Below are 24691 nucleotides of genomic sequence, written 5' to 3' on the forward strand. Positions count from 1 at the left end.
TTCACATCCAGTGTCTGTGGGAGACATCTTTAATTATCAGAACATGGTGTCTGAATAAAAATGGGTTAAAATCTAAGTTAAACTCTGTAAAGCGCTTGATAGAAATATGAGGTGCTGTTGTTTGAGCTTGCATTAAGTTTCATTGGAACAATTTTGGGAGTCCAAGAACAGTGGTCAAGAGTATGAGTGAAACTGAGAATTATGGTGGCAAGTGACCTTAGGGTCACAGTTGTAAACTTGAATGGAGGTGTTCAGCAAAGTGATCACCGAATTTAAAGGAGAACACCTCAGGAGCATGTTATGAAATGCTGCAAGGACAGCTTGCCAAAAAGATACAGTATCTGGATACGCTTAATACAAACTACTATGGAACCATTGGGAAGAGGGAATAATATCTATAAAAGCCTGTCATGGGCATAGTTGATGGCTTTAGTAGCCTGCTTGCCTTGGAGATTGTGTCATATCTTTATTTAAACAACCCTGTTTATAGTCCTTAAACCTTCATTTGGCGTCTTGAATGATTTATCTCCCTACCTTTAATTTGTTCAGTTGTATGAGGGGATTTGTTTTATCATCCAATTCTACTTCTGATGAAGGATCCACACCTGAAACATTTCATTTATTTTTGATTTGCTGAGGGCATTTCATTTCCAGTGTCTTGTTTTTATTTCCGTTTTCCAGTACTTGCACATTTTTTAAACCTTGTACAGCGATGACAAATTTTCACCTTTTGAAGGAATGCCGCTCTTTGAAATATTTTTCTGACCTCTGCCTACCCCTCCCTGTAGGCATTTTTGCTTTGCTTCGCAGGTACATAATCCAGCAAAGTCATATTCTATTGTTAAAACGGACTTCATCCTGTGTTACATTTACTAACCACTTTAAACGTCGAAATGTTGAAGTCACTTTGGTGATTTGATACAAATGCATTGGTCCCAGGGCCGGTGCAAGCCCTAGCCAAACCTCCAGAACACTGCCAGGCAAACCCCCCGCCCCCCATCCCCCGCAAGGCATGCAACATCCCTGCCTCTCACCAGATTGGGACATTCAAATATGCAATTGACAAACCCGTATTATCACTGAGCATGTCAAATTAGAGCTGATGTCATAAGAAAATGTCTGGTTGTTTTAAGCTAGTATTTTGAGGCAACTGATTGCTCTGGCAATGATTTCTCATGCATCACCTTCCCTTTACAACACTAATTAAATTGTGTTGCTAAATGCATCGAACCCCTTAAGGTGTTCCAATCATTGCTGTTAAACATGAAAATGGCTATTACATCTCTCATATCTGAAACTACCCCAATACATTCACTTGTGATTTTTCTTTCCACAGCCACACCATATAGAACATTATCTGGCTGTGTACTGGACATATCAAAATATTGGCAACCCTAAAAATCAATTTCTTTGATTGTGATGAATTCCGAATTATAATTCGAAGCTATAGATTTTGTGGTTTCAAACGTGAACAGTTCTGTTTCCCTTACTACTAGTAAAGAATCCTGGCTGTCTCCCTTTTCATATTTATATCTTAATCTCACAATAATGTATCTCACCTATATGCGGGGATTCCCAAACCCCTCTGTAATCATATGGAACACAAGACCCAAAAGGAAAAACAATTATTCTAGCACAAGAAAAAATTTAAAAACATCCCAAAATATTTGTAAATTCCAAAGTACTTCCATCTGACTTGATTGTTGGTGCAGAAATTGTGATAACAAAGAACCTTGAAGATACATAAAGAAGAATGTTATACTACATCATCATTCAGAAAATGAATATGTACTGGCAGCTGTGCATGTCACAAATTTTAATATAATGGTTAAGCGAGATTATGACACAGGGTTTATTGCCATTTAATGAGAGATCTCAAAAAGTTTTATTAGACTTGCCAAGTTCCACCAGTGCTGAGCTAAGACAATAACCACTCAAAATTGAAAAGTTAATTTTAATGTTATAATTTTAATAACATTGCCGTTCAGTTGCTTGACTTTGATTTCTTGTCAAAAACTTAATTTAAATTATTTGTGCTTCATTTCTGTATGTGTTATTAAATGCATTTGCTTCTGTTGTGCTAATTTGTCCCAACTCTTGTCCCCACCTCTCCAAATACTGCGTTTTGGAACAGAAATTAAATACAAACGCTCGATTGAATTTAACAACTCATTTTAAAACTGCTAAAACAGTGATCAATATAAAATGTTGCCATTATTTCTAAATGGAAACACGGAGTAATGGACACAGTATGAATAACCTAATCTGCTGGAAAGTTGAAACAAATTTGCTATTGCTCATTTGCTCATCAATACAAATCTGGCCGGCTTTCAGTTCCATTTTTGTCTTAAAAAGCCTGCAGTTTTTTGCCGCCCTAGACAACCGCCTAGTTCGCCTAGTGGACGGGCTGGCCCTGATTGGTTCAGTCTTGACGGTAATAGAAGGTAACCAAAGAGAAAAATGATGTTTCCACCCACTTGCTGTCTAATAATTCCTCCCATTTGAGGTGGCCTATGGAAGCATTTTCATTTCACTACAATGCATAAAAAATGCTACAGTTTTTCGGACCCTCACGCTGCTCTGACTTCTGCTGCTTTGCGCTATAATGTGTATGTGATTCCTTGGCACAATTTTTCAGATCTTTTTGCCTTCACCCACTCTCATTCCTGTCTTGCACAGTTTAATGCCTTTAATATAGAGTAAATAGTGGACAGGACAGAATCCATTCGATTTAAGAAATAATAGAGGTACCATTACACTACTGGGTGTATTTTACTGGCCACCAACTTGTAGGAAAGATATAAAGAACAACATTTACAGGGAAATTAGAGGGGTGCAAAAACTATAGCATAGTAATAATGGGTAAATATCCTAATATAAACTGTGACAATAATAGTGTAAAGGGAAGAGAGGGGGAAGAATTTTTGTAGTGCTTTCAGGAGAATTTTCTTAATCTGTATGTTTCTGGCCCAACAAGAAAGGAGGCATTGCTGGATCTGTTTCTGGGAATGAGGTGGGTCAAATGATCAAGTGTCAGTCGAGGAACATTTGTATCATAAGTAATAAAAACAGAAAATGCTGGTAGTACTCAACAGGTCAGGCAGTGTCTGCGGAGAGACGAAAGGTCACAGACCTAAAACGTTAACTCTGTTTTTCTCTCTCCAATCCTGCTTGATGTCCTCAGTATTTCCAGCGTTTTCTGTTTTTATTTAAACTTCTAGCATTTGTAGTATTTTGCTTTTGCATCATAGCTAATCAAACCTAATGATACTATGAAAAAGGACCAGGAGAATTCTAGAATATTCAATTTCAAAAATTTTCAGATGGCACAAAATTTGGAAGTGTTGTGAATGTAACAAGGATAGTGATAGACTTCAGAGGGCGTAGGCTAGTGGAATGGATGGACACATGGCAGATGACATCTAATGCAGAGAAGTGTGAAGTTATATTTTGATAGAAAGAATGAAGCGATAGAATATATAGTAAAAGTTGCAATTTTAAAGGTGGTGTAGGAACAGAATCCTGGGGGTACGTGTGCACAAATCATTGAAGGTGGCAGGGCAAGTTGAGGAAGTGGTTAAAAAGGCATAAGGGACTCAGCTTTCTAAATAGAGGCCGAGAGTACAAAAACAAGCAAGTTATGATGAACCTTTATAAAATTCTGGTTTGGCCTCAATTGGAGTATTGTGCCCAATTCTGGACATCACGCTTTAGGGAGGATGTGATGGTATTGAAGAGGATGCAGAAAACAATTACAAGAATGATTCCACGGATGAGGGACATCAGTTGATAGATTGGAGAAGTTGGAATTTTTCACCTCGTGGAAGAGCTGATTGAGAATAAATTTGATACAGGTATCCAGAATCATGAGAGGTCTGGGAAGAGTAGGTAGCAAGAATCTGTCCCCATTGGTTGTAGAGTCAAGAATCAAAGAACACATATATAAGATGAAGGGTGAACGGGGGTGGGGGGATTGTAGGTGGTTGGTGGGCAAGGTGACCATGAGGAAAAACATATTCACTCAGCAAGTGGTTGGGATCTGGAATGTTGTGTGGTTGAGGCAGATTCAATTGTGGCTTTCAGAAGGGCATTAGATAAGCACCTGAAGAGAGAAGGAAGTTTCAGGGCTACGGGGAAGGGGCAGGGAAGTGGGACCAACTGAGTTGCTGTTTCAGAGAGCTGGCATGGACAGGATCGACCAAATGGCCTCCTATGCTGTAACCATTCAATGACTCTGATTATAATTAAAATTAAAAATAGTTGAACATTAGCATTGACTTACGGCAAATGAGGTCCAAATCCATGTTGCTCATGCCAACAACTACCTGCTACTAGTCAACCTTTATTGTTTATAAGAAGTTTCTCTGACAGAATGTCAATTTGACTCGACATGTGGAACCTGTTCTCTGCCCAATACAATCCATTGCCAGCAGGTGGCATCAGAACACAGTTCATTCTAAGAAATGTGACTGCAGTTTCTTGTATCGGCCAACTTGGAACAAATGAATTTTCTTAAACAAAAACAAAAATACCTGGAAAAACTCAGGTCTGACAGCATCTGTGGAGAGGAACACAGTTAATGTTTCGAGTCCGTATGACTCTTCAACAGAACTAAGGAAAAATAGAAAGGTGAAATATAAAACAAAAACAGAATTACCTGGAAAAACTCAGCAGGTCTGGCAGCATCGGCGGAGAAGAAAAGAGTTGACGTTTCGAGTCCTCATGACCCTTCAACAGAACTGAGTAATATTAGGAGAGGGGTGAAATATAAGCTGGTTTAAGGAGGGGGAGGGGGAGAGAAGTGGGGAATGGCAAGCGACAGGGAGGTCTGGTTCATGCTTGCGGAATTTCAACACTCCACCCTGCTCTCATGCCCACATGTCCGTCCTTGGCCTGCTGCATTGTTCCAGTGAAGCTCAACGCAAACTGGAGGAACAGCACCTCATCTTCCGACTAGGCGCTTTACAGCCTTCCGGACTGAATATTGAGTTCAACAATTTTAGATCATGAACTCTCTTCTCCACCCCCACCCCCTTTCCGATCCCCCTTTTTTCCAATAATTTATATAGATTTTTCTTTTCCTACCTATTTCCATTATTTTTAAATGTATTTCCATCCATTGTTTTATCTTTGCCTTTTAGCCTATTCCGATCCCTTCCCCCCACCCCACCCCCACTAGGGCTATCTGTACCTTTATAATCACATTCCTTAGATAATATCACCAGCTTCAACACCTCTTTGTCCTTTTGTCTATGACATCTTTTGGTTATCTCCACCTATCACTGGCCCTCTATCCAGCTCTACTTGTCCCACACCCCCTTAAACCAGCTTATATTTCACCTCTTTTCTATTTTTCCTTAGTTCTGTTGAAGAGTCATACGGACTCAACGTTAACTGTGTTCCTCTCCGCAGATGCTGTCAGACCTGCTGAGTTTTTCCAGGTATTTTTGTTTTTGTTTTGGATTTCCAGCATCCGCAGTTTTTTGCTTTTATCTAAATGAATTGTTTTGTTCAAGGAAAATTGGGGTCAATACCTGTTAGTCTGCTTTTACAACACATCAGGCTCCATGTGTATGCTGATGACACCCAATTCTATCTCACCACCACCTCTCAATCCCATCATCTCTAAATTGTTAGATGCTTGTCTGATGTTCAGCACCGAATGATTGGTAAACTCCTCCAGCTAAATATTGGGAAGACTGAAGCCGTTGTCTTTGGTTCCCACTACAAACTCTGCTCACTGGCCACCGTCCCCATCCTTCTCCCTGGCAACCATTTGAAGCCACAGCAAACTGCTCCGAAACTTGGTGTTGTATTTAACCCTGAGATGAACTTCTGACCACACATCTCTGACACCACTAAGACTGCCTCCTTCCAACTCCGCTCATCCATGCCTTTATCTCTGGGCTTGACTATTCCGATGCTTTCCCGGCCAGCCTCTCATCTTTCACCCTCTGTAAACTTGAGCTCATCTGTTATTCTGCTTCCTGTATTCTAACTCTCACTGAGCTCCATTCACCCATCACCCCCTGCTCACTGATCTACACTGAATCCCAATCCAGCAACACCAGAATTTTAAAATCCTCATTTAAGACCCTCCATGGCCTCACCCCTCCTTGCCTCAGTAATCTGCTGTAGCCTTCCAACTCTCTTGAGATCCTTGCGCTTCTCCAATTCTGATCTTTGGTCATCTGTCCCGATATTTGCTAATGTAGCTCAGTGTCACACTTTGAAAATGATCCTATGACATGCCTTGGGATGTTTTACCACATTGAAGATGCTCCATAAACGCAAGCTATTTTCAGGTTTTTTAGATTGAAATATGCATAGAATTTGTTTTTAAAACTTTTATTTTGCAATCATAGACTCAATGGAACATTCCAGTTGTGCTGTTTTTCTGAAAGTCAGCATTCTGGATATAAAGTGCATTATTACAGAATTATAGACATATTGATAGAGGGCACCATTCAGCCCATCATCTTTGTGTTAGCTCCTTCAATGGAGCAATATAACCTAATCACATTTCCCTGTTCTTGACATATTTGATTTAACACTTTGTCTTCAATAGTAACTATTTAAACTGTAATTTTAAAAAATATTTCATTTAGAAAGCTAATATAATTACAACTGGTAAATGTTTTACAACAGTGGAGAGGGCAGTAACGCTCACTGAAAGCATTCTTGTTCTACATTGGTTATCGTTTATTACCTATCCCCCTGACCTTTGAAAACAGACTGGAATATTTGCTTTGTTGGAAAGTGGATCAGATGTATAATGCAGTAAACTATCTCCACTTGGGCCTGTTGGTGTAGACTTGGTCTTTTTTCTGCTCTACCTTGCACTGGTGCTAACACTTGCTATGTGTTTGGAATTTTCCCATTAATGATGATGTATCAGTGTAATATTTGATCCATGTGGTATTTACGATTTTGACTTCTTAACACACACACAAAATGCTGCAGGTAGACAGGTTTTTCAACACTTGGTTTAGAAGACCAGCCTCTTGTTGTAAATAGCACATGGCCCAATTTCTGTTAGCATACTGCATAAAAGTGTGCAATTGTGGCCAGAAGTAATTAGTTTCTGTAATATTTATATTTGTTTTCTAGGAATCCCCTCCCCTTTTTATGTATACAAGCAGACTTTGTGTGGAACTGTAGAAAGGAACTGCTCCTCCAGGTTGCAGCTTTGTATTCAAGCATATCTGTTGAAATATTAAAGCAGACTTCCCTTGACTGATAATTGGGTAAATATATTATCATAGATACAAGAAGGCCACAGGTTTGATCCCTCTGTTGTGCGGAGTTCGCTAGTCTCAAACATGGCAGTTGTGGAGCATTGTAAGCAGTCTCTTGCATTGATGTTCTGGGACTGAGATGATTGGCTTCCAGCAACCACAGCCATCTTTTTTTGTGCTAGGTATGACTCCAACCAGTGGGGAGCCATCCCCCTGATTCTCATTGACTCCAGTTTGGCTAGGGCTCCTTGATGCCATACTTGGTCAGATGCTGTTTTGATGTCACGGGCAGTCACTCTCACCTCGCCTTTGGAGTTCTGCTCTTAAGTTCACGTTCGAATTTAGGCTGCAATGAGCTCAAGAGCCAAGTGTCATTGGCGGAACCCAAACTGAGCATCAGTGAGCAGATCATTGTTGTGTTAGTGCTGCTTGACATGACTGTTGGCGATACCTTTAGATGATCAGGAGAAAACTGATGGGGTGGTCGCTGACCAGATCAAATTCGTCCTACTTTTTGTGGATATCAATTGTGAATCCATCTGCTATCAACTATAAACCTATATACTAGCTGAGCACCCCACAAGGCATCATTGGCAATTTTTTTTTTGTTTTGGTGTAAAACTGCTTTTTATCCTGACATTATATCATGAATAATTTAAATCAAATTTTTATGTATGTCTATTTGAACTGTAAGTTGGGAAAGTAATTTGCATCAAACTTCAAGTGCTTGAAAGTTCATAAGATTTAGTTTTTTTAAAATATGGACCGCCTTTATAGGTTGGCATATGCACTGTTTATGTAGAGAGCTGTCCTTCTAATTACTACCCAAACATTTTTTTTAAACATAAGCTACAGAAAATAGTTTAGTGAACCCAACTTGACCTGGGCTGGCCTCTACGCTGGGTATCATGGTTCAAGTCTCTAGCTGTGGTGGAGAAGGAATTTCTTATGAGTTTTCTTGGCAGTGCCTTTAGGAAGTCTGAATTTTATAAAAATGTAATGGAGTATAATTTGCATATCTCGACTCCTTGGAAATTTTATTCTCAAAAATTGTCTCTTCCCCCACCCATACGTTACCAGTATCTGGGCAACCTGACTTGAGGCTTTGAGGAACCAATATGGGATTGTGGTCCTTAAAACACTGGCATCATGGTTGGAAATTTGAAAATAGATCATTGGGGGAAATATTTGAATTTGATAGTAAAGGGTTAAGATTTATTTAAAACTCATTTATTATGCTTTAATGCACATCATTTTATTAATCAGCTATACTTGAATTGAACCAAAGATACTATGTGGAATTGAGTTGTTGTATTTTTAAAGTTGAAACAATTGTTTAAAATGCTGAAGTACTAAAATACCTGTACTGCACAATCGTATAGTAATAGGAGTTAATATTCACTGCTTTTCATAAGTTTTTCTGTTTTTTGTCTGTGGTTTTACTGTAAATAACTTATTTTGAACAACTTGACAATTTTCCATCAGTGTAACAATGGCCTTTATGTTAGCAATGTTGAATATTTTTCACTTTTGAGTATTTGTTTGATATTTAGCCAGGTTAGAATCATAAAATGGTTCCAGCACAGAAGGAGGCTATTCAGCACGTTGAACCCATGCTGGCTCTCTCAAAGAGCTAATTAGCTAGCCCCACCCCCCCTGCTCTTGCCCCGTAGCCCTGCAATTTTTTATTTTCCCTTCAGATGCTTATTCAATTCCCTTCTGGAAGCCATGATTGAATCTGCCTTCTCCACCTTTTCAGGCAGTGCATTCAAGATTGGTAACCACATGCTGCATAAACAAAGTTTTCCCTCATATCACTTTTTTGATTCTTCTGCCAATCACCTTAAATTTATGTCCTTTTGATTCTTGATCCAATGATTGCCAATGGGAACAGGTTCTTTCTATCTGCTCTGTCTAGACCCCTCATGATTTTGAACTCTTTCAAACTCCCTCTCAATCTTCTCTTAACAAAGCCTTAGCTTTTTCAATCTATCCATGGAACTAAGTTTCTCATTCCAGGAAGCATTCATACAAATCTTTTCTGAACCCCCTGTAAAGCTTTCACATCCTGCCTAAAGCACAGTGCCCAAAATTGGACACAAACTGCAATTCAATACAAAGATGGCATAGTGTAATTATAACATAGATTTACACCGTGTCACATGCTTTTTCAACCAAATTAATTAAAGTAATTCAGCAAAAAGTTTTAATTTTTTCCTACAGCCTACGAAAGATAAGCTGATTGATCACTACCTTGGACGAAGCCCAGATGACCCAGCACTTGATGGAACTTATTTCAGGTGAATAGTTGAGAATGCTCTTCATTGACTTTTAAGTATTTGAACAGTAAAACTGAAACACTGGGTTACTGTGTTCATGTCCTGCAACATGAACATGTGGTTGTCCTGAGGACTGTGTACATAGTTTCTGCAGAGACTAAAGATATATAAACTTGTGACTTTCTCTTTCACTTGCTGGTGGCCAGTTATACAGTGCCATTGGGAAGTGGGGCTTCTGGTTTCTGCTGGTTTCCCACCAAGAGGGTTTATGCTGTTACGGCAATGTCATTTAAGTAAGTCGAGCATAATAGAGGCCTGTCTGTGTAGTGGGTTGTTGATAGAAAGTGTTAACGTGATATGAGCTCATTTGTGTCAGAGGAAAACTGCTCTATCCTTTTTTAATTTTGTCCCTTCTGATTATAAATTAATATAAAGCCGTTTTGAGACTACATAAGTCCCATTCAATCCTATGCTTCCAGATAGGCCTCTTGTGTGAACTGCCTTTCTAAGGATAAAGAAACAAAGGACTGGAAAGAACAAACATGTATTTATATAAAAAAAAGTAAATTATGGAAATCCAAACTTTTTACTGAAGTTGACAATTTTGCAATAGTTGGCAGTATGGTAGCCAAATAGGGATTATAGCAGTGGCCAGAAGCATACTAAAACTCCAATATTTCAACTGCAGTTTTGGTTATTAATAGCAATTCATTTGCTGTCTTATGATTTTTTTTCTATTTGGGCAGTAAATCCTATAGCTTGCTGGTATTAACATTTGTTTCCGCAGTTTCTATGCACCACTTACAAAAATAATATTTTGCCATTGAAATTTAAGGCATGTTTGGAGTATCAAAATTAAGAATTAGGTGTTGACATTGAAGAACTTGGGAGATGAATTGATTTACAGTCAATGAAATGCTTTTGAAGTGTAGTCACTCTTGTAATGTAGGAAACATGGCTGCCAGTTTGCGTACAACAAACTCATGCAAATAGCAATGTGATAATGACTGTTGATTGAAGAATAAATATTGGCCAGGGCACTAGGGATAACTCCTCTGCTGCTCTTAGAAATAGTGTCTTGTCCACCTGAGAGGGCAAACAGGGCCTTAGTTTCATGTCTCATCTGAAAATCAGCAACTCTGACAGTGCAGCACTCCCTCATTATTTCACTGGAGTATCAGCCTTGATTTTTTTTTGCACTGAAGTTCTGGATTGGGATTTGAACCCACGGTGTTCTGGCTCTGAGGCGCGAGTGCTACCAGCTGAGCTATAGATGCAAAATTAAAATATATTCCTGCCTCCCAAAAATTTACATGAGTTAAACTAAACTTTTTAATTTATTTTGACATGATCAAGGATGAAACTATGTTACATCCCTACATTACAACAGTGACTACACTTTTAAAAGTCCTTTGGCTGTAAAACACTTTGAGATGTCTGGTGGTCATGAAAAACTCCATATAAATGCAAGGCTTTCTTTTAACCGAGACGACACTTCAAAAATACTTCATTGCCTATAGAACACTTTGGGGTATCCTGAGTTTGTGAAAGGCATGATATAAATGAAAGTATTTTTTCTTTTTATACTGATTTGGAGATACAAGTGACTTTCCTTCAATATAATGATGGTGTATCCTTAATGACTGTCGTGCCATTCTAAATGGTAAACTTAATGTAAAACACTCTCTCTCTCTCTCTCTCTCTCTCTCTCTCTCTCTCTCTCTCTCTCTCTCTCTCCCCCCCCCCCCCCCCCCCCCACAGTTCTGACCTTCATTTGTGAGTGACCTGGCAGTAAAAATGGCAAGTTGTGTAATTTGTCACTGACCAAAAGTAATAATCAACATTTTTTAAAAAATGAAGATCTTGTTTCAGGAACAACTCACTGATAATTAGCATTTGATTAGTTTAGACAAGTTCATGGCTATGTGGAAGAACGTGTTGAGATGTAATAGTAACCTGAGATTTATTGCATATCTTGTGATGGATTGTTAAATTGAATTATTAATAAACTAGGAGCTGTGTGTTGTTGTGCTACCCTTCCAAAGTATACCTCTGAATAAGCATGTGAGAATATAACATATGAAACAGGAAAAGCATACAGGCTACAATCTAAACTGTTTGAATTCTTAGTTGGTTAGCCTTGTGTAGAAGCTGAATAACCATGTGTTAAAATTCCACATATAGCTTTAAAATTTTCCCCTGATGTCGAACTAACTGAATTACAAGATCAGTTTATTTTTGCAGTTTACATTATGCAGTGCTAAGCAGTTATACTCCACATGTTAATTTATTTTGATTTTTGGAAGTACAGAAGCTATGATAGTCTTGTAGGCTTTAGTTCTACTCTTAATCAGATATTCACCCAGCTTTTTAAGGAAGTTAATCACCTCCAAAAATTCAAGATTTCATCCTTGTCCTATTGCCCTTTTTTCTCATCCACGTGACCTGTTGGCAGAATTTTCCGTTAACATTGCACGAGATTCCACACATAACTTGCCTTATTTCCTTCCCCCTCAAGTGCTCTTCTAAGTTAGTTTCCCCCACTCTATTAAAATGGCCTTTGTCACACAATGTCCTTATCAATTTTTATCTTGAAGCGTATCCAGAGTACCACTTCCAATGACTTCCTGCTCCACCAATAGCTCTGGTGTTCCCCCCAAGTTTCTCTCACTGGTTCCCTCCTATTTCTCATCTACATGCTGCCTCTTGTCCACATCACCCCAAAGCACAGGATTAGTTTTCACACATTGGGTTCCATCAGAGCTGTTCTGCTCCTGACCTCATGATATCCATGGTGCAAACGTAAACAAAACAACTGAATCCCAGAGATGAGGTGAGTGTGACTGCCCTTAACTTCGAGGAACATTTGTTTGAGTGTGGCAAAGCAGCCCGCGTAAAGTTGAAATCACTGGGAATTGGAGGAGAAAATTTCCACTGGTTGGAGTCATATCTAGCACAAAGGAAGATAGTTGTGGTTGTTGAAGCTCAATCCAGGGACGTCACTGCAGAAGTTCTGCAAGGTAGTGACCTAGGCCCGTTCATCTCAGTTATTTCATTGCTCACTTTCCCTCCATCATAAGGTCAGAGGTGGGAATGTTTACTGAATGATTGATTGTACAATGTTCAGTACCATTCAGAACTCCTCGGATACTGAAGCAGTCCATGCCAGCATGCAGCAAGACCTGGACAGCAGTCCGGTTTGGGCTGATAAGTGGCAAGTAAAATTTGCACTGCACAAGTGTTGGGCAATTGCAACCTTCAACAAGAGAGAACCTAGCCATCTTCCCTTGACATTCAATGGTATTAACGTTGCTGAATCCCCTACTATCAATGCCTTGGGAGTTACCATTGACCAGAAACTGAACTGGACCTGCTATATAAATACTGTGCCCACATAAGCAGGTCAGAGGTTGGGAATTCTACGGCAAGTAACTCTCCTGACTCCTCAAAGCCTGTCCACCATCTACAAGGCACAAGTCAGGATTGTGTTGGGATGCTCTTCACTTGCTGGGATTAGTGCAGCTCTTACAACGCTCAAGAAGCTTGACACCACCCAGGGCAAAGCAAACTACTTGATCGGCACCCCACCCACCATCTTAAACATTCACACCCTCCACCATCAACATACGGTGGCAGCAGTATGTACCATTGACAAGATGCACCACAGCAACTTGCCAGGCCTCCTTCGACAGCACCTTCCAAACCCATAACCTCTACCACCTAGAAGGACAAGGGCATGGAAGCACCACCACCTGCTAGTTTCCTCCAAAGCCATACACACCATCTTAACTTGGCACTATGTTCCTTCACTGTTGCTGGGCCAAAAAGCTGGGACTCCCTTCCTTACAGCACTCTGGGTGTACCTACACCACATGGACTGCAGCGATTCAAGGAGCTCACCACCACTTTCTTTAGGGCAATTCGGGATAGGCAACAAATGCTGTGATGCTCATATCCCATGAGTAAATACAAAAGAAAATTTATGCTGACAACATCTAGCTCCACCTGACCACCACTTCTCTCAACTCTTTGTGAAATTAGACTGCTTACCTAACATCCAGTACTGGATGAGCAGAAATTTCCTTCAATGTAATAATATAAAAAAAAAGATGAGAAACTTCTTTAGCCAGAGAGTGGTGAATCTATGGAATTCATTGCCACAGAAGGCTGTGGAGGCCAGGTCATTGAGTGTATTTAAGACCGAGATAGATAGGTTCTTGATTGGTAAGGAGATCAAAGGTTACGGGGAGAAGGTGGGAGAATGGGGTTGAGAAACTTATCAGCCATGATTGAATGGCGGAGCAGACTCGATGGGCCGAATGGCCTAATTTCTGCTCTTATATCTTATGGCCTTATGGTCTAAAAACTGAAGCTGCTATTGTGGTCCCCATTCCGAACTCCGTTCCCTAGCTGTGGACTTCATCTGTCTCCCTGTCTCTGAGATTAAACAGCCTGTTAACAGCCTTGGTGTCACATTTGACTTTGAGATGAGCATCGAACCATATATTCACGGTGTCAGTCTGACCACCTATTTCCAGCTCTGTAACATCACCTGATTTTGCTCGTCTCAGCTCATCTGCTGAAACACTCGTTCGTGCCTTTTGTTCCTCTTGACTTGACTATTCCACTGCATTCCAGGATGGTATCCCATGGTCAACCCTCCACAACGTTGTCAACTCTCCATAAACTCGAGGTCATCCAATATTCTGCTGCCCTGGTCTTAACTCGCACCAAATCTGTTCACCTATCATCCTTGTGCTCATTTCCCTACACTGGCTCCTGACCAATCAGCATCTTGCTTTTAAAATAATCATCCTTGTTTTTAAAATCCCTCCTTACAGATTATTTCTGTAATCTCTTCCAGCCTCTCAACCCCGTGAGATATGAGTTCATCTATTTCTGACCCCTCGAGCATCCCTGTTTTTAACTGCTCCACCGTTGGCGACCACGCCTTCAGCTGCCTAGTTCCTCAGCTCTTGAATAACCTTCTTACACCTCCCTGCCTCTGCACCCCTCTTTCCTCCTTTTAAGACATTTCTTAATACCTTTTTGGCCAAGGTTTTGGTCATCTGACCTTGTATACCTCTTTATGTGACTCCGTATCATATTTTGTTCTATCATGCTCCTGTGGAGCATCTTATAATATGATGATAAATATATTTATATATTATGTTAACTATTGCCTAGAAGTTCCCTGCATTTTTCTCTCTCAACTGCCTTCATTCCCCATTACAAGATCTAATCCAGTTGCGAATCCGCGCTTGTTGTGCTTCTTAAAATACTGAGTTAGAAAGGAGCCCTAGCTGTTGGAGCTCCATTCAAATATTCCCTTTAAGCTAAATAGCAGTCTAAAAGTTCCCATCCAGGCCAAGTTGGCCCCTTTTAAGTTAGTGCCTGTTTGTGGCCTTGCAAAAAAAAATTAAAGGACCTACAGACTGCAAAAAAATTAAGAGGGTACGTTGTTCTGTTCCCTTATCCTTTGTTATACCTCTCTTGTCCAAGTAATTTTAGAATAATTGAAATCTTCCAAGATTTTTTTACTCATATCCCTAATTTAATTTCAGATTTCCTTGTCCACCTCCCTTCCATGGTGAGGTGGTCTGTAGACTACCCCTATTAGTGTGATTGATCCTTTGTTAGCTTTATCCACATGGACTCTCTTTCCATCTTACAGATGGCTGTGTCATTATTTTCTTGTGCCATTATGCTATTTCTATCTGTTTAATACAGACAGCGACTTCCTCTTTTTCAGACTCTACTTTTTCTAAATATATTCTACCTGGTTATGTTTAATTCCTTGCCTGACTTTTTTGTAGCTTGTCTCAGTATTCACTCGAATATCTTGTTCCTTGCTACATATTATTGCCTCCAGTTCCATTACAGACACTTTTTTTTTGCACTCTTATTCTTATTCATACTCTGGTATGGTTGTTAAAATCTTTGCTGCTTCCCTGTTTATTGCTTCTGCTAGGGCATTGGTTCCATTCTGCTTCAGATGGAGCCTGTCCCATTGGTACAGCTCCTTCCTGAACCAGGGCTGTTGTCGTTACCTCATTTAAAAAAGAAACATTTTCTCACCAGCCCTTTAGTCGTGTGTTGGTTCTCCAAATCTCTGTCTCTATGCCAGTTTGCATGTGGCTTCAGTGATTATTATACTTGAGGTCCTGTCTATGTAATTTGTTCCAGTGTAGACCATGACAAGTTTTTCCCCTCCCTTTGCAAATTCTTTTCTAACTACTTTGAGATATCCCTTACCCATTGAATAGACAACACACTTTGGGACTCTTGATTGTGGCTGCAGAGAACAAGGCCTATTCGCTGAATTATAGAATCCACATTCTGCTCCCTGCATCCCATCCTCAAACCAATGATGCGTTGGTCTGCGTTGTGGCTGCCCGCCCTGCAGTCTTTCTCCTTGGCCTCTTGGGTAGGGAGTGTCTGCTGAACTAGACCAGTGCTTGTGGGACTTGCTTCTCAATCGCTGCTAAGTCCCCTCTAAGTGGCTCCTTGACAGTCGCACCTTTGCCTTCCTGACTACTTTCCTCTGTGGTGTGACAGTTTTAATCAGAAGACAATCTAAAAATTCCTCCTCCCTACATTTCCTGCAGTTGTGGAAATCTGAGATGGTCTCCACACCCACAAACTTCCACATATTACAATCTTGGCATGTGGTCTGCCCTTCCTCCCTGGTCTTTTTTATTTATTTGTTTATTGATGGCCTGAATAAAAATAAGGTAGACTTTTTTTTGGAAAAAAAATTATTTTGTTCTTTGGTGAGTAAACAGTATTACTCACCAGCCTGCTATCCTGTGACATCACCGTGTCTGGTTTATGCCAGCTGAATGGACACTACTGGAAAAACTCATGCTTTTTGAAAACCTAGCTAATGACTTAGTTATCCTCCTCCTTGTATCTTTGGTCCTGATCTTATCTGTTTATAGGTAATTTCTTTTGTCTAATTGAAGGTAATTTAACACAGTGACTTACACCAAAACACTTTTTAAAAAAAATACTTACTGTCTGAAAGTTCACTGCAATTGTTAAAGGCAAGCAGAAGCACTGAATTCCTATCCTTGCTAAATTCTAACTGCTCACAATTCAGTCAGTTAACATTGTGATCTGTTGTTATTCTCTTTGCTGCAGCTCACTGTTTATTGAGTTGTTTATTTTTTAAATGGTATTGTACACAAATTTTCCCATTTGGTTTACCATAGTTTTCACAGGGTGAATATTTTCAGATCATAAAGTTTTAATAATTTAAGTGTTCTTCAAAGTCCTTACCTTACCTATCTAACTGTATCTCTCTTCATATTTACATTCCTTTGTTGACCTTTGGCAGGATTTCCTGCAATCTCTTAGCAACAGCCACTTGCTTATGTGAATTTACTCTCTTCCATCAAAGTCAATTTAAATGAGTCCCAATGAATGTGCTTTTGTTGACCCAATTTGGTTATTTGCCTACAAATTGCTCACACATTGTCTCTCCTGTAAAAATTAATTACTTGCGCATACTGCCAGTGTTGTATTAACTGAACACTTAAGGGGTGACAGTGAGCATCCTAAATATTTACCTGTGTCCCTAGGGTAGGGAAGGAGAAAATAAATTCATTGTGGGTTCCAGCTTCTGATCTTTGGAGGTCCCTGTAAGAAATTCTGCGTGCACATATTGGGTAAATGACAGGATTAGAGTCGACATTTTGTCCTTAAAGTTGAACATTTTGTATGCAGACACTACCTCTGCTGCCAGCCCAGGAATGACCATTTGAGCAAGGTTAGACAAGATTACCATAAACATAAGTCAAGTATCAAATATATCAAAATAGGAACAATGCAATTATATTCAGAATAATTTGCATTACAGTGCCTGTAGGTAACAGTTGGATTTTCGTGTGGTTTCATGTAAAAGCATTAATGCTGGAGCAGGAAACCAAAAGAAGAGGTATGTATTAGATTAGAGGAATGTTGGATAGTCATCCAGTAACGTCTAGTATGGATGAATCTGTGAAACAATCATGCCCTTGCTTGGCTGTTATAAAGTAGATAATTAGGAAATGGATCGCATTATCAGAGGGATAGAGTATCGCAGAGGAGTGATGCTGTTGCTCTGAGATATCAAGTGGGCCCTGTTTGGAATGCTGTTTGCAGTCAGGCCAACCAATTGTAGGAAGGATAGTAGTTCTTTATGGTTAAAAAATAGTCATGATTCTGATTCTGGGAATTTAAAAGGAATGCTTAGTAAGTTGGGTTATAGAAAAGACTGCAAGATAATTGTAACATTGGGATTTTTACTTATTTGTTGAAAGGTTTTTTGCTTTAATTTAGATTGAAATGTTACTGAGAAAGTCTGGTTCAGGTTACGAACAGTTAATTCCCAGTATTACAATATACTTTACTTGGAACATAAAAAACTTGTGGACTCTTTATGGATGTTTGGGAAATATGAATGAATGTGCCGAGGGGAAATGAGCTACTCATGAAATGTATTTATTTTTACATACACGTTAGTCCTGAGACAGTGGGAAGCCATTGATCACATTGCACATCCATTTGCATATTTAATTTTAGAATAGGCTTCATTCAATGGCTTGGATTTTGTTTGGCACAGTGATGGTGCTTGTTGCTGACTTTAAAGAAGATAGAGAGGGGAAAAGGAGAGGTGGAGTTATTGTACTGACTAAGATTAACATAATGGCAATAATGAAAAGAGGCAGCTGTCAGCAAGACCCAAAATCAAACTACGTGGATAGAAATGAAAGATAATAAAGGATCAATCACACTAATAGGGGTAATCCATAAACCACCTAATATTGAAAGAGAGATGAAGGAAGAAAAATGCAGATAAATTATGGAATTGAGTTTTTAAAAAAAAAAGTAAAATAATAACCTTGGCGGATTTCTAGTAACCTGATATTAATGGGACTGAAGAGGTAAGCAAAGGGGGTAAAGGAATGGAGTTTCTAATCCAATATGTAAAAATCCAAACAAGGGAGGATTCACTATTGGATCTAGTAATGGGGAATGAACCAAAGCAGATGAGAGAAGGAAAAGGAGAGGAACATCTGGACAATGTGCTTTTAAGATGATGATAGAGAAGGACTAAGTATAACAAAAACCAGGTTAATAGATTGAAGAAATGTTGATTTTGGGAGACTGAAAATAGAACTTGGGAAAATAGATGGTCAACAATTTTGCCAAACAGTGATGCAGAACGATAATCAGAAATGTTTAAAACAGTGTTCAAAAGGGTGCAGAAAAAATGTATTCTGCTGAAACGAAAGAACAAACTCTAGAACTCCATGGATGAATACAGACATAAGGAGCAATTGGAAGTTAAGAAAGAAGCAGAGATTAAGTACATAGCAGCGGATTGCATGATAAAAGAGAATAGAAGTTTTTTAAAAAAATTAGGAAGGCAAAGAGCAACTATGAAATTAAATTATCATGGAACATAAAACAAAATAGTAAAATATTTTAGAGACACATTAATAAAAAAGAAAAGCAGTGATGGGAACAGAATCGTTTAAGGAATAGACAGAATAATACCATTGGTAATGATAAAGTTGACAGAAATATTAAATAATTTTTTTGCTTCACTCGTTACTGTGGGAAAGAACATTGAATGTTGAGATTAGCAAAGAAGTAAGTGGGATAATAATGAAGTGGATGTATTGAATAAACTAATCAAACTCTGAGGATAAAGCCAATGGTCCAAATGGGTTGCATCTGTGCATGTTACAAGAATCTAGAAAGAGCTAGTGTAGACATTACCGCACGTGTTTAATTTGTTAGGAGAAGGTGTAGTGCCAGAGAACTGTCGGATAGCCGACGTAATTCTTATTTTTAAGAAGGGGCAGAACATGCCCACTGAATTTTAGACCAGTCAGCTTAACATCACTGGTAGGAAAAATAATGGAATCCTTAGGAAAGGAAGGAATAGATGGCTATTTAGAAACTAAAAATATAATAATGTATATTGGTATGGATTTCAAAAGGAAAATCTTGCTTGGCCAACCATCATTTTTTAAAATGGGAAAACGGAGGAGACAATATAATAGAATCGCAGAATCATAGAATTGTTACAGCACAGAAGGAGGCTATTCAGCCTAGCGTTCCTGCACTGGCTTTCCAAATGAGCAATTCACTTAGTGCCATACTCCTGCCTTCCCCCTGCAACACTGCACATTCTGCCTTTCCACATAACAGTCAAATTCCCTTTTTAATGCTTCGATTGAAGGATCTAATAGGCTTGTAGGACAGAGGTATCATTTATTTTGGGTTTTTGAAAGGCTTTTGTTAAGGTGAACCATAATAGACTAATGACTAAGGTCAGAGAATGTGGAGTGCAGAGCCAAATAGCAGCTTGTATTGCTAACTGGCTTCGAGGTAAAAAGCAGAGAATAGGAGTAAAGAGTAGTTATTCAGGGTGGTAGAAGGTGGGAAGTCGTGTTCCACAAGAATCGTTGCTGGGACCGCTGCCGTTCACAATTTACTTTACCACTACGCCAAAGTCCAAATTATTAAAGAAACTGGACTAGGAATACAGAGGTCTATGGTAATGCTCTGGGGACACAGAGTTCAAATCCCACCATAGCAGCTGGTGTAATTTAATTTAAATTTAATTGTTGCAAGTGCTAAAGTGAATTAGCAAATTGGGTTAAGAGAAAGGCAGTGGCTAATATTTAAGGGGATATTTCAGAATGCACAGAACGGACTAAGAAAAAGTCCAAGGGAAGGACACACCACCTGCGGTTAACTAGAAGGTTAAAGATAGTATCCAACTTAAGGAAAAAGCATATAATTGTGCAAAGACAGTTGGCAGGTCAGAAGATTGGACAGAATATAAGGAACAGCAAAGAATGACTGAAAGACTAATATGGAGGGAAAAATTAGAGTATGAAAGAAAGGTAGCCAGAAATATAAAAACAGATAGTAAGAGTTTTTCTAAAGATTTAAGAAAGAAACGAGTTAACAAAGTGAGCGTTGGTCCTATAGGAAGTGAGTCTGGAGAATTGATAATGGAAAACAGGGAGATGGCAGGTGAATTGAACAGGTAATTTACATCAGTTTTCAATATAGAGGATACAACTAACATCCCAGAAGCAGCTATAAACCAGGAAATGGAAGTGCGAAGGAAGTCGGGAAAATTACAGTCATCAGGGAAGTGGCACTGAGTAAATTGTTGGAGCTGCGGGCTGACGAGAGCCTGGGCCCTGATGGACTTCATCCTAGGGTCTTAAAGGAAGTGTCTGGTGAGACATTTGATGCATTGGTTTTCATTTTCCAAAACTCCCTAGATTCCGGGATGGTCCCATTTAGATTGGAAGATAGCAAATGTAACTCCTTTATTCAGAAGGGGAGGGAGACAAAGTGGGAAACTACAGGCCAGTGAGCTTAAGATCTGTCGTAGGAAAAACGTTAGAAGCTGCTATTAAACAAATTATAGCAGGGAACTTGGATAAACTCAAGGTCATTAGGCAGAGTCAACATGGTTTTGTGAAAGGGAAATTGTGTTTATTTATTGGAGTTCTTTGAGGAAGTAACGTGCTGTGGAAAAAGGGGAACCAGTGGATGTACTGTACTTAGATTTCCAGAAGGCATTTGATAAAGTGCCACATCAAAGGTTATTGCAGAAAATAAAAGCTCAAAGTATAGGGGGTAAAATATTGGCACAGATAGAAGGCTGGCTGGCTAACAGGAAACAGTAGGTGTAAATGGGTATTTTTCAGGTTGGCAAGGTATAACGAGTGGTATGCCACAGGGATCAGTGCTGGAACCTCAAATGTTTACAATTTATATAAATGACATGGATGAAGGGATGGATGGGATGGTTTCCAAATTTGCTGATGACACAAAGATAGGTAGGAAAGTAAGTTGTGAAGAGGACATAAGGAGGCTACAGAAAGATAGGTTAAGTGAGTGGGCAAAGATCTGGCAAATGGAGTATAATGTGGGAAAATGTAAAATTGTCCATTTTGGCAAGAATAAAAGAGAAGTGTATTATCTAAATGGTGAGAGATTGCAGAGCTCTGAGGTGCAGAGGGATCTGGGTGTCCTAGTGCATGAATCCCAAACGGCTAGTATGCAGGTACAGCAAGTAATTAGGAAAGCTAATAGAATGTTATCATTTATTGCGAGGGGAATTGAATACAAAAGTAGAGAGGTTATGCTTCAGTTGTACAGGGCACTAGTGAGACCACATTTGGAGTACTGTGTACAGTATTGGTCACCTTATTTAAGGAAGGATGTAAATGTGTTGGAAGCAGTTCAGAGAAGGTTTATCAGACTAATACCTGGAATGGGTGGGCTGCCTTATGAGGAAAGGTTGGACAGGTTAGGCTTGTAACCGCTGGAGTTTAGAAGAGTAAGAGGCGACTTGATTGAAACATATAAGATCCTGAAGGGGCTTGACAGGGTGGATGTGGAGAGGATGTTTCCTCTTGTGGGAGAATCTTGAACTAGGGGTCACTTTAAAAATAATGGGTTGCCCATTTTAAACGGAGATGATGCAAAATCTTTTAATTCAAAGGGTTGAGAGTCTTTGGAACTCTGTTCTTGAAAAGGTGGTTCTTGGTAGGCAAGGGAGTGATAAGTTATCAGGGGTAGGTGGGATGCAGATTTCGGATTACTATCAGATCAGCCATGATCTTATTAAATGGCAGAGCAGGCTCGAGGGGCTGAATGGCCTACCCCTGCTTGTTCGTATGAAAGGTTTCAAAGCATGGTTATGTTTTAAACTGTCTCTTGAACTCAAGGTAAAGTGGAGTAATGGAGAGGGGCATGTGATCTCCTACTCGTACTGTCCAATGATGAGCCTATGTGACTTGGTTGCTGATGGAATTGGGGTGGGGGGGGGTCAAGGGCACGTCCTGTTGAAACCTAAGTGCCAGCTTTCACACCTGGGCACAATGAAAGGAACATCTGTGGGCAGACTTGGAGAATCTCAGACAACCTGATTCAGAGTGTTTAAAAGTGGAAGTTGATGTCAAATCACTGAATCTGTGCTGAGTGAAACTGCGAAGACTGCAACAGTGCTCTCTGTAGAGGAGTAGGATATCACTGACAGCAGTTCTAGATTGCTGCACAATGTGGGGCACCAGAAGTTGCTGACAGTTTCACAATCATTACAACAGCAAATTACGATCTGATAATGTTGAGTATGTTGGTTGTGTGGGAAGGAGGGTGGTTAAACAGACTGTGCTTCCATGCTGAGAGGGAAGTTCCTCCTTTTGAGATTTTACTTTTGAATGGCAAGCCTTGATGCAGAAAGTTGATTGAAGGATCAGAGTTGTTTGTCTGTTGATCCATCTGTCCATCTTCAACAAAAGGATTTTCTTGGAGGTCTATGTTATGCGACAGCCTTTCGATAAAGCTGAGTTATTTAAAAATCCCAGAGGGAAACTTTAAATAACTGTCATAGCCTATACTTTTAAGTGGTATGTTTGAGATGCAACTCTAAATTCAGCAATCAGACCCCCAGTTCTCGAGAGGTTTTATATTAAACGAAATGAAACATTTTATTAACTTACAACACATTAAACACATATACATGGCTATAAATTACTACTATCATAACTTTTAACAAATTCCCAAACTAATTTCTATTAAGGCAACAGCAACCCATAGATTTTTAAGCAGACACCAAGCAAAGCATTTTCACCTTACGAATTCAAAATGAGATTCCTTTCACTTTGGTTCCTGTGGAGTCAGTTGTAGGCTCACAGCTGTTTTGATCTCATATTGCCCCTGCCCTGCACACACACAACTGCTATCCTTATGCCTAGCACAGCTCATTGAATGTAAATTCTCATTTGTATCACCAGCCTCTTCTAATAATAAAACCCCTTTCATAGTACCAATTTTATTAGTAATATGAACCTATTGCTTGGTCTCTGCTCGCTAGGTGCCAGATTTCACCCCACTTCTTGAATGCTCTATTCAAAAAATGCAAATGCACTCTTACCTCTCTTACATCTCAAAACTAGAACACATCAAAGCACCCAGACTATCTGGTTTTAATCCAATTAAGACACACCCACAGACTAAACCTCAATTTAAAAAGAAAAATATTTCCCAATAATATTATATACATTCATAGCTCCATGACAATCTACTGGCATTGCATTGTTTGCAGGCTTGCTTCCAACATTGCTGTCATCTTTGGCAACCTCATGAAATAAATGAGGTATGAATTATTTGGAACTGAGAACGTTATATTTCGAGCCCTTCGAACTTGATGTCAGGAAACATTAAATCACCCTGATATCAATTTAAATTCAGTTCACAGAGCTAAAGACCCAAGTTTGAAGCACTATGTTATTGTAATACACAAATGGGAAAGTTGATGGATCTGGTTGGTTTGGTCCATTGTTGCTTGGATAGTCCGTGTTTTAGAGGAGCATTCATAGTTACAGGTGTATGGGAGCAGGATGCTGCTATCTAGCTGGAACGTGTTGATGATTTGGTGCATTTTTACCTTCATGTTGTGTCTCATTTTTTTCCACTTGCAAAATATCTTTTTAAAAATGTCATTTATTCTTTCTGGATGCATATTCGTTGTTAACTGAGGCTTTAAATTGGTCTTAATCTCCATTGGCTGGCAAAGAAAAAGCAGGTAAGGTTCTGGATTTCCAGTGGCCACCTGTTGAATATGCATGTGAGAGTTTGTAACAGGATTGGGTTTGGCTGTGCTGCCTTCTACAGTTATCAGAGAGGAAAGAATCAAATGTACAGTATCTTTAAATAGCAGCGTGATGATTTCATTTGTTACTTAGATTTGTTTAGAAAAATATTACAATGGATTATTTAAAACTGTTTCATTTATTAAAGGGTAATCGTTACTCCTTTGCTTTCAGTAAATCTGAGATTATCTCACCCTTGGATGACCTCGCCTTTGACATGTACCAGGATCCTGAGGTGGCCCAAATAATACGTAAATTGGATGAGGAGAAACATGAAGCAGTTAAACATGAGCGTTATGATTTTGCAAAGAAACTTAAACAAGCCATAGCTGACCTTCAGAAGGTAATATGTAATTAAATATCAAGTATTATCTAACAAAATATAAACTTACTACTGATTAAGGAACAATTGCATTGTAGATCAGGACATTATCACAATTGTTTGTATATTAAGTGTGAGATTGATTTTGTACGTAGTTAAGGTTATAAATCTATC

At 39.3% G+C, this 24691-nt stretch overlaps 1 protein-coding gene across 8 annotated transcripts in view; it reads left to right on the forward strand.

Annotated features, from left to right (window-relative positions):
- The window catches only part of cep104 (centrosomal protein 104), a 254609-nt gene that overhangs the window by 13522 nt on the left and 216396 nt on the right, over positions 1–24691 (forward strand). For all 8 annotated transcript variants that reach the window (XR_013578912.1, XR_013578913.1, XR_013578914.1 and 5 more), the window contains 2 exons: positions 9462–9538; positions 24370–24538. Coding sequence is in view for 5 of the 8 variants with exons in the window: in XM_078558238.1 (XP_078414364.1) it covers positions 9462–9538; positions 24370–24538 (246 nt within the window). In the remaining 3 variants the exon portion in view is untranslated. The remainder of the gene's footprint in view (positions 1–9461; positions 9539–24369; positions 24539–24691) is intronic.

The sequence above is a fragment of the Cetorhinus maximus genome, chromosome 15 (genome assembly GCF_964194155.1).
Source record: "Cetorhinus maximus chromosome 15, sCetMax3.hap1.1, whole genome shotgun sequence".
Taxonomy (NCBI): domain Eukaryota; kingdom Metazoa; phylum Chordata; class Chondrichthyes; order Lamniformes; family Cetorhinidae; genus Cetorhinus; species Cetorhinus maximus.